The following is a 13,678-nucleotide window of genomic DNA, read 5'->3' as shown; positions in this document are numbered from 1 at the left end:
ACATTGTTGCCTAACCATGAAATTGTGACGGCACAGTCAACATGCAAAAAGATTGGAGACATGTACAACATACAAAAGGTGTAATGCAAGAGTGTTCACATCGCCACATCTGCGCTGACCGTCGTTGCGCTGTAACGACAGACTTGAAGAATACGGGCACCTGTAAAAGACGCAGTAAAATATTAGTAGGCCTATTTCATTTGTCAATTCAATTGTCAATGTATGAATATGAAAGGGGCAGATATGGGACACAGTTCTTTAGTGTCGCTCCCACAAACACAAAAAATGCTTTAGTCCTCCGAATTTGAACACATCTCACCACAAAAACACGCAGTGCGAACCACACAGTGTCCCTGAATGACATGCAGGGCAGATAGGGGGGCACCTACATATTGCTGCTTCTCAAGCGCACGGCACATTTCAATCAAAACTAAGTCATAGGACCACCTAGGCTACATAATACTCCTCGTAATAGTAATAATGAATGTTGCTGAAATTACAATAATAGTCATTCACAAAAATATCACATGCAACAGAAATACTTCGGCCACAACTATGATTATCTGTAGGCCTAGGGGCGACATCATTTCACGTTCTCCTTCGAGCTTTACGCTGCAGCCTTATGAGGCCAGCAGATGGCACCAGTCAATCATATATAGATTGGAGACATGTACAACATGCAAAAGGTGTAATGCAAGAGTGTTCACATCGCCACATCTGCGCTGACCGTCGTTGCGCTGTAACGACAGACTTGAAGAATACGGGCACCTGTAAAAGACGCAGTAAAATATTAGTAGGCCTATTTCATTTGTCAATTCAATTGTCAATGTATGAATATGAAAGGGGCAGATATGGGACACAGTTCTTTAGTGTAGCGCTCCCACTGCAATAGCCTAGCAGCAATTTGTCAGGTAATTCATGACTGTAGGCCTATCTGTAGCCTATCTGAGTTGTAGGACTTCGAATGTGTCAGCGTACAATACCGCCCCTTTGTGGCCACATTAGCTCAGTTGCTTGATTGATATGTGACATGTGGGATTATTGAGGGAAGAAACATTCGTGCCGTCAGTATTTGTTCTTTATATAATTGAAAAGCACGGTGTGGTGCATACTGTGCATTGTGGTGCATATCTTTTGTGTCTTCTTTGACAAACTGACCGATTTATTTTTTTCACATGTTCTTACACACATATTGATTACCATGGTGCCCTATGTAATAACACTTCATTTTGATGTGAATTATTTCCAGATGTACATCGTGAAATGTTATTCTTCTTTTTTGGACGCATACAGCTGTGCGCCGTGCACCTTGTTAACTTGTCACGGTGATTGCACAGTCAACATGCAAAGAGATGAGAGACATGCAAAAACAGGTCTATGAGAAGTCCCATTGTGAAAATGGTTTTCTTTAATTATCTTCGAAATGACACAAGTATGATCATTCTTGTTACGCATGTCGTTCCATGACCAGGTGTAGCGTCCGACACAATTGTTGTTTTCCTCGCACGACACCAGCGGCGTCGGCACAGTCCGAAATCTGTAAAACCTGTTCTGGCTGCGAAAAAATGAATTGAAGTGAATGGGACCGTAAAGTCCAGAGTAGCTGCGGGAAGCTGCGGGCTGCTTGACACCAGTTAGAGACTCTTCTTTCAGTAGCTTTCCATGTTTAGACTATATTATTTCGTGCTCTCCTCGTAGACTTATTCAGCCTACCAAGAAAATGGCCGTCTGACTTTCTGTAGGCCTAATATTTAGTTGAAGAGAAGATGAACGGCATTCCAATGTTTCAGTAGGCTACACCAGAGAAAAGAAAGCGGCCGTAGCTACAGGCAGTGGGCTACACCATAGGCGACACACAGTGGGCTACACCAGTAGCAAGGCAACACCGTCAACAAACCTTGAATGAAATAACGGACTTACCTGCACCTTTTCGGTGTATCCAAAGCAGTCGGTTTTTCTCATAAATATGGCTGTAATAGAAAAGTGATGTTCCTTTGAATGCGCTTTCAGTAACACAAACAACGAGTGGTAGTACTAGGCTACACGTGTGTGTTTGTCGGGTCTGTGCTTTGTTTGTTTTGACTTCCTTGTAGAGCGGAAGGAAGTGACGAAAGACCAGCTGTTGGGCAACTTCAATGTCAAAATAAACCTCTACTTCAAAGTAAAACATATTACTACTAGACCATATAATAATAATAACAACAACAACAACAACAACAACAACAAGAACAATATGTATGTTTAAAAAAAGCCACTCCATCATGTTAAGTACTGTAAAGTCATTAGGTGCATATGTAAGTTTTGGAGCATTTCATAAAGATTTTTCCATTTGGTGTTTTTTTTACTTCTAGGACACCCCCGAATACAAATCCACCTGTTTCCATTTTTTTCGTGAACATTTAGTGGCAAATTCAAGATGGCTGCCATTGTGTGTAGAAATTTCACCATTAATGCCGTTTTAAGGTTCAATTGAACTTTTTTTTATATAATTCCAGGGCAACATTGAATAAATAACAACTTATTTTTTTTTATTCCTTCATTTTTTGTGGCAAAATCCAAGATGACATATTTTATATTTTGAAGTCTATAAAGCCATTGTTGACTTGTTTTGGTAATATTTGTTACATGAATGCGAAGTCAGCCATTACATAAACTAAACCCATGACAAAATTCAAGATGGAAGACATTTTGTTTGGCAAAATCAACATTAATGGTGCTTTCAGGTCTATAAATCAATAAATGATACTCTACTCTACTCTGAAGCCATTCATTTGTGAATTCGAGCACAGAGGATTCCGTGCTGGTCCAAATTATTGTTCCAACAACAATTGCTATGAGTCACTTCATGTACAGTAGGTCTACCTATTATGCAGTGCTACCTGTACAGTAATATGCACATTCACTGGATTGGCTGCCTATATCAAGGCAAAGGGCTACAAAGTTGCTTCAAGGTCGGCCTCAGCTTATCTGAAGGCTGTGAAACCGTATGTTCTATCCGGGATTTGCATTCCTCCAATGCCAACAATCTTGCCATGCACTCTGCTCACAGAACTAGGCTCTCTGACGTGACAGTCAGAGAATATCCTCAACTCTAGTGATGGGTCATACCCTGATATGGTATTCCCTACGGTAAACCCACTCATGTGCTTCACACGCTTTGAACGTCTCTCATATAATTCCCAACTTACTTAGGCCTATATCATCCATGGTGTCTACTATTATGCTTCACCCATCAGTAGCATCCATTGAGATCACGTCCCTGCGGGTCTGTTGTGGCTCATCCCGTTGGCATGCCTATGTTGACCTCACAGCAAGTCATCCCAATTCTGAAGCCATGTGTTGTGAAGAGGAGAGTGGGCTCACACGACTTGGAACCAAGGCCTTCTGTTATTTGAACCAAAAACCCAAAGTACTACCATATGTCATGACTCAAGGGGGCTTAGCTGTCCTCCCTGCTGGTTCCTTGGTCTGTCTGTGTTTCTGGTGCAGAATTGGCAGGTGCGCTGACTGCTGATTGCTCATGAGTGGAGATGGTGCATAGGTGCACCAAATCCCCTTAAAAACCAGTCTGCTCCCACAGCAGACAGCTGCGGCAAAGAGATAATAGCTGCAGCAAAGTTTTGAAAGCTGCAGCAAAGAGATTGGTTCATTGGCCTGACAGTGAGAGCACACCCACGATCCTAGCAATGGCCACACTATCATACACTGACCTTTGTGAGACCTTTGCATCATGAGGTACCGTATAAGTGGCACAAGTGTGAATCTTTTATGAAAATAATTTACATAAAAATGAAATTAAACTGGCTCCCTCAATGATGCTGCACATTATTCTGTAATGTTGGGAATTTCATGAAGGTGGTCCTCTTGTCCATTCTTTTGGACAGTTGTTCTATGAAATGAATTAATAGGATTTTCTTTTACTTTCTGATCAGTCTAGAGAGTTTAGTTGGAGGCAACAGGCCAACTTTTTTGCAACTAGCCAATTGCTAGCCGACATGTGCGCACAAGATTTACAGTGTGTCACCCCAAATTCCAGGTGCTCTTCCTATGAGACGAAACATTTAATGTAATGACAGTTATGTGACCATCAAAATATTACCAATAGGCGTACAAAATAGCATAATAGCTTAATAAACCTGAAAATACCAAATGTTCATATTTTGCTACAATGTTGGCCATCTTGGATTTTGCTTCTAAAAATTGGAAACAGATTGTTTTGTTTTCAGAGGGGGTCCTAGAAATATAAAACACAAATTATCAAAGGGGCCAGCTCAGATTTGGGATGAGACACATTAGCTGGCCATATACACTAGAGAGGTGCGCAATCGTTTTCTAGATGTCATGTTGAATTTTTATAAAATTTTAAATGATTTTTGAAAAAGTTCATGTAATGACTGACTGAACATCAAGAATATTAAAAAATACAAGGAAAAAACACAGACTTTAGAGACCTCAAAACACCAAACATGTCATTTTTGCTATATGTTATGTCAGCCATCTTGGATTTTGGTTCTAAAAATGAAGGGGGGAAATAGAATCAGGTAGTTTTGTATTCAGGGGGTCCAAGAGATGCTAAAAACACCAATTCAAAAAATGTATATGACATGTGTCCTTCCATTACATTCAATTGTGTTAGAATCTGACTGCATATCCGCCATCTTGGATTTTGGGCGTTTCCACTTCGGGAAAAAAATGGAAACAGGTGGATTTGAAGACTATGGGGTTTGTAGTTGATAAAAAACACAATTTGGAAAAATCTATATGAAATGTTCCTAAACCTCTTTTTTCTGACATATCCACCTGCACTACATCTGCTTATTAGAAAGCAATGGCAATAGACAGTAGACATCCACCGCAACACAAATCAGGCTGCATGTTATGATGTTCAGCTATTGAAGTTGAAGCACCTTACACCATGCTGGTATGATGCAGCTATAAAGTAGAAAAGATGCAGGCTTATTTTAAAGCAATTGTAATGTTCATGATTCACTGTGCTATCTTCAATGCTAATTCACCCCACAAGGGGGAGCCCTATTTACTGTTTGGGGGTAAATTAGAAAGGTGGGAAGCGGAGGGGGAATAGAGGAAGAAGACAGAAGGGGTACATCCCAATATGTGTCCTTGCCTCCTCCACTTGTGCTTGTCTCCTCGTCCCGCCTCCTGGCCCCTCCTCCGTGGAGAAAACGATAAAGTTTCCCAGCTGTCAGCCTCGCCACAACAACTTTTGAGGGACTGTTTTTCATTCACCATAACAATTGCACACGAGAAAAAGACTCTGCAATTGAGCTTTTGCAAGATATTGAAATATAATGCTGTTGTCAGTGATGTCATCATGACGAGAAGCGAGTGGAGGAGGCAAGTGGAGGAGGCAAGGTCACATATTGGGATGCACTCAAGGAGTAGAGTCATAGAGGTAGAAAATAACACTAGAGTGGACATGGCAATTCACGGCAGCACTGGGAAGTGGCACATGGCGCCTCCCATTGTCTGTAGGTAGTGTAGGCACCTTCAGTCAATTCAAGTCAATGGAGAATACGCCCACTTCTGTTAAAAATGGACTAAAACTGTGTGAATATGAAGTAACCCATTAATCAAAGACCAGATTTGAAATGTCAGGATAAATATCTACTTAAATCATATGAGTCGATAAAATACATCTAAAAATCAAATTATATTAATTCTGCACATATTTAGCAACACACTTCAACTATTGTCCTTGTAGAGTGTGTTGATGGACATTTTCAAATTATTAAGCCATTTTTTGACAGAGGTGATCCTCCTTGTCCATTCATTTCCATTTATCAGACCTACCTACAGATAATGGCCGCCACAGATTGCCGTCAGAAGGGGGGCGGAGTCACCTCTAGTGTTATTTTCTACCTCTGTGAGTAGAATCCTGTAATAGGGAGAGAATTCCAATATGCAACCTTGCGTCCTGGACTTGTGCTTGTGGCCTCGTCCCGCCTTCTAGCCCCTCGTCCGTGGAGATTGAGAAAACAATAAAGTTTCCCCGCTGTCAGCCTAGCCAAAACTATTTTTGGGGGGACTATTCTTCTATCACCATCCAGTTTGCAAATGAGAAAATTACTTTACAATTGAGCTTTTGCGAGATATTGAAATATAATGCTGTTTTCAGTGATGTCGTTGTGACATATTACTTCCTGGTACGAGGCTACAAGCACAAGTGGAGGACGCAAGGTTGCATATTGGAATAGACGCAGGGATTTGACAGTTAAGTAAAGAAAGAATCATTCCCTGTATTTCTTGTCTTGGTCATTTATTCAAAGAAATTCACAATAAAACCCTGTGATGCCTGATATCATGTCTGTATCCGTATGTGCAGGCTGTTATGATGCTTCTAATGCAATAAGGCATAGCATAGAAAAGGCTCAGGCTTGGAAAACAATCACAATATAAACCTCTTTATGACATGAACTGTGTACTTGTAAGTACCTTTGTTGTTAAAAGTCTTCATTTATTCTTTAAAATACATTTGTTGTTAAAACTAGAGATGCACCGGATCCAAGATCCGGTTCCGGATCTGGCAGGATAATAGGGTTTTTCACAGGGTCCGGCAGGATCTTAAGCAGTGGATCCGGTATCCGGTAGGATCCTAAAAATCAGGATCTGGTGCATCTCTAGTTTTTACGTAGCTTAGGCTTTTCAGTCAGTCTTTCACAACCCCAATCGCTGCATGGAGTGAAAGCCCTTTGGAAGTGGCCCTTGCAGGCACTTTGTCAGTAAACCAATGAGTCTAAAAAATAGTTTGAGCCGACGTAATAAAAAGGGCCCACATATGTAAGTAGGCTATGTGTTTCAACCCTTTCGTAGGATCCGGTATCCGGTTCTGGATCCGCCAGGATCTTAAGCAGTGGATCCGGTATCCGACAGGATCCTAAAAATCAGGATCCGCTGCATCTCTACTTAAAGCATGTGCAGTTCCACCACTACTTCCCATTACTGTTGTAGTTGGCTGTGCATAGCTCTGTTCCATTGCTGTTGTAGTTGGCTGTGCATAGCTCTGTTCCATTACTGTGTATATCTGCATTGCTGATACGTTTGAATGTCCCTACACACACATACAGTACATACACACTCTTGGAATAATTGACATGTGTAACCTTCACCACCAGCCCACACCAAATTTGGCCCACGAAGTAATTTCATTCGGCCCACCAGATCATTTCAAATGAGTATTACAGTTGGCCCAAATACAACATTAATGTATAACGTAACAAGACTTGTGAATGTGAAATTTGGTGTGCCACAGTTATGAATGGGCCCAGGCTAATGAAAGAGCTCACATTAGTATGCAACACAATTGAATATGTGCGATTCATATGTGCAGGCACATTTGAACTACCATATATGATGGGAAAGAGTGTGTGGGGGGGCTTTATAGGTGACAAGAGAAATGCCTCCCCCTGTGCCAGAGTTGCCAAACCGGTTGTAGAACTGGTTTAGGTCATTGGCCATTGACCTCTCTTCTTTCCACACTCAGTGATGTTTTTGATCCCCTGCCTCTTTAGCATTGTCCATCGTTTTTTTTTAGGTAATGTTTCCGGTCGCGTTGGTTTGTCTGTCTGTTTGGTTGTTTGTCTGTCTGTTTGTCTGTCAGCAGGATAACTCAAAACGTTATGAACAGATTTGGCTGAAACTCTGTGGCGTTGCTGATCATGAACCAAGGAACAAGTGATTAAACTCTGGTGGTGATCCGGATCACGAACCGGAACCAGGACCTTTTTAGATGCGTCCCAGCATCTCTATAAGAGGGTCTGTCTGTCTGTCCGTCCGTCCGTCCGTCTGAAACGCATTCCTTCAATGTCCGTCTGAAACGCATTCCTTCAATTGTTCCTACTGTGGCCACAAGGCGGCAGAGTTGCCATTTTGGACCGGAGCGAATGCGTGCAAGCCAGAACGTATTACCAAACAGGCAAGACGGCTGATAGCATTGTGAGACAACTGAGGGCGGAGCGAATGCGTGCAAGCCAGAATGTATTACCAAACAGGCAAGACGGCTGACAGCATTGTGAGACAACTGAGGGGGGCATTCAATTTTCGCCATTGTTTTCTCTTCTCTCTCTCCTCTCCCATTACCACCAATGTTGGAGTTCCCCAGGGTTGCATAAGCTCCCCCAGGTTGTTCACCCTGTATACTTCTGACTGTATCACCAATGTTCCAAATCAATATCTTCTCAAATATTCAGATGACTCTACTCTAGTGACCCTCTTCACACAACCTGAGGACCACACCCTGTACCAAGGCAATGTAACCTATTCCAGGAAGCCCATAATAAAAGTATGCTCCGACTGGCCACATGCATCTCTACAGATATCACACACACTCTCTACCAAGAATATCAGCCATTACCCTCAAGTAGGCGTTTCAGAGTTCCCCGCTTCAACCGCAACAGACTTAAACATGCTTTCATACATCAATCTATTCTTTTGCTAAATCAGTTGTAAGACTACATAGTATTTATTACTTCATGGTGGTATTATCTTCAAGTTATGTGGGTTGTATGTAATATATGTATGTATGTATGTATGTATGTTTGCCTGTACATAGGCCTGTGTCTTTTGTTTTGTCAGCTGTGCAATAGTCTTGTGATGTGATGTTATTGTGTAGGCCTATGTTTTTCTGTTTTCTGTATTCTGTTTCGTCTTAACGAGTGCTGCTCAGGGATGCAAACTGAATTTCAGTGCAAACTGACAATAAAGTATCATCGTATCGTATCGTATCGTATCGTATCGTGTTTTGCGTTTCGACAATGGGAGGCAACTTTATTTTGGTTCGTCAGAAACTCGCGGAAATGAACGATTTAGAAGTTGGCAGGCAGTTTTTGACACAGATGTTTGTGCTCGGATAGAGAGGCGTTTGCATTGCATAACGCTCCACGGCATGGAACCGTAATTAGTTGACAGGCGACCCGCAGCGCATACAGCTCTTCCTCTAAACGTCGACCTGTAACATTTGGTTATAGCTTTTCTCCTTTCAAAACATTCACATTTTCATTTGTGCGTGGATAGAGGGGCGTTTGCATTGCATAACGCTCCACGACATGGAACTGTAATTAGTTGACAGGCGACCCGCAGCGCAGCTCTTCCTCTAAACGTGGACCTGTAACATTTGGTTCTTTCATAACATTCACATTTTCCTCCGCTTTTCTCCAGTCCACAAACTCGGGTTCAGAGGTCTGTGTGTAGCCTACGAGCCTCCCTTTTAATATTCCCAGCGAGTTTACTTCTGCCTTTTCAGTACCCTAGTCAGTTTGCGCTGCGCACTGGAGCATGGTGCTCGAACTACAAGTAGACAGCTGGGCCATTTGACATACGGTGTGTTTAGCCTACTCGTAGCCTACAGGGAGGTTCTTTCGTTGGCGGGCTCGTACCCCACAGGTGCTTTTCGCTGCGCTCAGAGAGAGCACAGGACAGAACGCGTCTTTCGTAATTGCTTTGTAGTCGTGTGAATTTGGTAAACTCTGGCACGGGAGCTCACTGCTTTGTGCCTTGACGGTGAAGCTGGTTTTGAAAAATAAGCGCATAATTCACCTAAAGGGTGAACCCATAAGCGCATGATTCACCCAAACGATTTTATTTATTTATTATTTGTCGATGTTTAGATTCTTTCCCACATGCACATGACGCTGAAATGGTGTGATACTAAAGGTTGATACTGATACATGTCTGGTCATTTGTAATGTAGCCTACTTGATCTATTTGAAATCATATGGTTCTTTTCCAAATCCAAGAATGATAAGCTTATTATAGCCTAAACTGCAAAAAATAAAGCCATGTCTTGCCATTTTGCTGCCTGCCACATTATTTGGAGTGTCCATGATGACCAATAAACAAAAAGTACATCCTCAGGGGGGCGTTGACAGGTTAGGAGGAGGCCAGGGGGGTGTTTGGGGGGGGGGAAATTGCATTGTTGGAACTGGCATAGAGGGACGCATCTGTTGTCCGCCTGTCGGCCTTTTTAAATTTTCTTCACCATTGCTGGTCTATACATCTAGATGCCCCTAGTGACCGCAATTTGAATTGCGGGCAAAACATTCCAGTTTCTAACTCCACAAAAAGAAGGAAAAAGACAGCGTGTAAGATAGTCAAATGTTCTATCAAGCAGCTTCCTTGGCGGAGGTCTGCGCTCTCTGAGTGCTTCTAGTTGTTTCAACTTTCTTCCTGCATGCCACCTTGGACTCCTTCAGTCTGCTTGTCAGTTCTCACTGTACACTCCTCAGCTCCTTAAAAGCTTCTTTTTCTTATTGAATAGTTGCTTTGACATCTCTGGCTAACAGTGAGCAGTCTTGATTGGTGCAATGATTTACTCTCTCAATTGTGAAAACAAGTGTTTCTTAAGGTGAGAAGACCATGAGAAACTCTTGTCACACTGACTGCAAGCATACGGCCTCTCTCCAGTGTGAATGCAACGATGTGTGTGGAGAGCGGAATAATGAGAGAAATTCTTTCCACAGTCGGTGCATGAAAATGGTTTCTCCCTATTAGGGCTTTCAGGCCGCCCCGAACGGAGCCGGTGCCGGTGCCCGCACTAGTTACGTTCGGCACTAAAGGGCTTATCTGCGAACCGCCCGTGTTCATATAGGGCTTTGACCTTTTCCCACACATGACTGTGTTACCCAGATGAACCTGATGATGGCCACGCTGTCGTTACGGTTTGCGGAGAAAAACAACTATTTAGCGGTTCGCATTGGTTTGGAAACGCTAAAACCTGTGGCATGAACACGACGGACGGTTCGCGATTAGGTTTCTCAACTGTGTGAACAACCTGTTGGCTTTGGAACTCTTTCTTTCTCTTAAAGCTCTCATCACACTGGCTGCAAACGTACGGTCTCTCCAGCGTGAATGCGACGATGTGCGTGGAAGGTAGAAGACCGCGAGAAACTCTTTCCACAGTCTGTGCATGAAAATGGTTTCTCCCATGTGTGAACACGCTGGTGGATTTGAAGGTCTGATTTTGTCTTAAAGCTCTTGTCACACTGACTGCATGCATATGTTCTCTCTCTTGTGTGAATGCGCTGGTGGATTTGGAGGTTTTGTTTTGTCTGAAAGCTATGGGCACACTGACTGCAAATGAACGGCCTCTCTCCAGTGTGAATGCGACGATGCCTGTGGAGGTTACAAAACAGCGAGAAACTCTTTCCACAGTCTGTGCATGAAAATGGTTTCTCCCCTGTATGAACACGTTGGTGGATTTGGAGCTCATATTTTTTCTTAAAGCCCTTGTCACACTGACTGCAAGCATACAGCTTCTCTCCAGTGTGAATGCGGCGATGTATGTGAAGTTCAGAAGACCCTGAGAAACTCTTTTCACAGTCGGTGCATGAAAATAGTTTCTCCCCTGTGTGAATGCGCAGGTGGATTTGGAGGTTTTGTTTTGTCTTAAAGCTCTGGTCACACTGACTGCAAGGGTACGGCCTCTCTCCAGTGTGAATGCGACGATGTATGTGAAGGTGAGAAGAATGTGAGAAGCTCTTTCCACAGTCAGTGCATGAAAATGGTTTCTCCCCTGTGTGAATGCGCAGGTGGATTTGGAGATCTCCTTCTGTCTTGAAGCTCTTGTTACACTGACTGCAAGCGTACGGCTTCTCTCCAGTGTGAAAGCGGCGATGTCTGTAGAGGTTAGAAGGGTGTGAGAAACTCTTTCCACAGTCAGTGCATGAAAATGGTTTCTCTCCTGTGTGAACGCGATGGTGGATTTGGAGGTCTGAGTTTCTCTTAAAGCTCTTGCCACACTGACTGCAAGGGTACGGCCTCTCTCCAGTGTGAATGCGACGATGTCTGGAGAGGTTAGCAAACTGTGAGAAACTCTTTCCACAGTCAGTGCATGAAAATGGTTTCTCTCCTGTGTGAACACGCTGGTGGATTTGGAGGTCATCTTTTCTCTTGAAGCTCTTGCCACACTGACTGCAGACGTACGGCCTCTCTGTGGTGAGGGCAGCAGAATGTGTTTTTCCACGTAACTCCTCTCCACTGGACCCGCAGTGTAACTGATGCCCTGTGAGGAGTAGAATGGACATTAATGGACATGAATATTAATATGAAATCAACAACAAGACAGTCACAACAGTGTGAAGATTTACCCCTCCCACTTTCTGTTCTTTTACTGAGCCGTGGCCTAGTGGTTAGAGAGTTGGTCTTTCAATCTAGGGGTTGCCGGGTCAAATCCCCCCTGACCTTTCCCTACATCTCCATCCATGGCTGAAGTATCCTTGAGCAAGGCACCTAACCCCACATTGCTCCAGGGACTGTAACCAATACCCTGAAAAGTAATAGTTGTTAGTCACTTTGAATAAATAAAAGTGTCAGCTAAGTGCAATGTAACATGCATAGGCCAAAACAGTAATGACTCGGGGGGAGGGGGAGGGGGTGCTCAACTGCCTCAACTATTTTTTTTCCATCCCTTCTTTACATGTATTTATTCTTCTTCTTATTATTATTATTATTATTATTATCCATTTATTTAGCTTATCAAAGGTATGGAACGTATGTATTGTTGGTGTAAGAGAGGGGAGGAAAGCTGTACGCCAGGAGCAGATGGGCAGTGAGACTGGCCACTGACTGTGGGCCCACCAGCTGGAGTGGTGTTGTGGTTCAGGGCCGAAACACCGCAGAGAAGGCTGGACACCACCTGACGACATCTGCTTCTGGCGTAAGGCTACAGCTACCTGCGAAGGTGGTTGAGGAAGGCACCTCCTGTGTATGCATCAAGTTTATGAATGTGTATTCCCCATGATTGCCTATTAATTGGTACAATAAAGATGTTTGTGTCACAAGTCTTATTTTCTCTCGCTGACTCCGGGGCACCTGAGGAGGTGCGACAGGCAGCAATGCCCAGCAGGGATTAACAGTTACTGTACAATCCAGAGGTATCGCCCCCTTAACATTATGTTTAGGCTTCATCAGCCTAGATGTCTACATTAAAAGCAGAGCAACCATCTGAATAGGCCTATTATAACAATAATTTTATTTGACTAATGTATTTAATTAGGCTCAAATATTTTTTTCTCTCAGGTAAAACTTGCATAGTAGGCCCTATGCCTGGTATTAACCCACTGACGCCAGTTCTTGCGTTACGCAACATTGGCCCTGACGCCGGTTGTTGCAAAACGCAATATATAATAAGAATATTTTCAAGACGCATGGGAGATGCAATGCACAATATTTTGTTCAAATACACAAGAGGTGGGTGTTCTCGATTTTTTTAAAGATCATGTGGCAAAAAAAGTTTGATTCGTCGACAAAAATGTGAAATGAAATCAACCATGCTCGCTTCGTGGGTTGTTTCACAGCCATTTCACACAGGTAAAAAAAGGCTGTGGTTCGCGAGACATGCTGTTACAGCGAACGTGATGTTCAGTTGAAAGGTAATGAAGAGATTTTAATCGAGGAAAGGAAATATGATTGAAGACCCTTTAGATAGAGAGCAGGAGTGTGATTTGCCGCGGCCGCATGAAGAGGTAGGCGAGTGGCTTCCAAATAGACAATCAGCTAGATTTCGCCCCCGATGTTACCAAAAGTTCACTCCGACATTCGGGGCAATTGGCGAAGGTGCCAATATCTGAGGAAGCACATCCTTTAGATATAGGCCTATTTCAGAATATTTTCACTGAGGAATTTTCGGATATAGTGATAGCCTATTGGTGAGGAAGACAACAGT

The 13,678-nt window shown here is 43.0% G+C and overlaps 3 protein-coding genes across 3 annotated transcripts in view; all 3 read right to left on the bottom strand.

Annotated features, from left to right (window-relative positions):
* LOC134464171 (zinc finger protein 501-like) overlaps window positions 1-13,678 on the bottom strand; it is an 87,442-nt gene that overhangs the window by 27,849 nt on the left and 45,915 nt on the right. The gene's annotated exons all lie outside the window — the stretch shown is intronic.
* Window positions 1-13,678, bottom strand: part of LOC134464175 (zinc finger protein OZF-like) — a 134,989-nt gene that overhangs the window by 95,794 nt on the left and 25,517 nt on the right. Inside the window, exon 3 of the mRNA XM_063217634.1 lies at window positions 10,730-12,016. Within this exon, the coding sequence (XP_063073704.1) occupies window positions 10,827-12,016 (1,190 nt within the window). The 3' untranslated portion in view covers window positions 10,730-10,826. The remainder of the gene's footprint in view (window positions 1-10,729; window positions 12,017-13,678) is intronic.
* The window catches only part of LOC134464169 (uncharacterized), a 161,939-nt gene that overhangs the window by 122,746 nt on the left and 25,515 nt on the right, over window positions 1-13,678 (bottom strand). The gene's annotated exons all lie outside the window — the stretch shown is intronic.

Source organism: Engraulis encrasicolus, chromosome 15 (genome assembly GCF_034702125.1).
Source record: "Engraulis encrasicolus isolate BLACKSEA-1 chromosome 15, IST_EnEncr_1.0, whole genome shotgun sequence".
Lineage (NCBI taxonomy): Eukaryota > Metazoa > Chordata > Actinopteri > Clupeiformes > Engraulidae > Engraulis > Engraulis encrasicolus.
The sequence above is the reverse complement of the archived record's forward strand: the minus strand, read 5'-3'. Positions and strand labels throughout refer to the sequence as shown.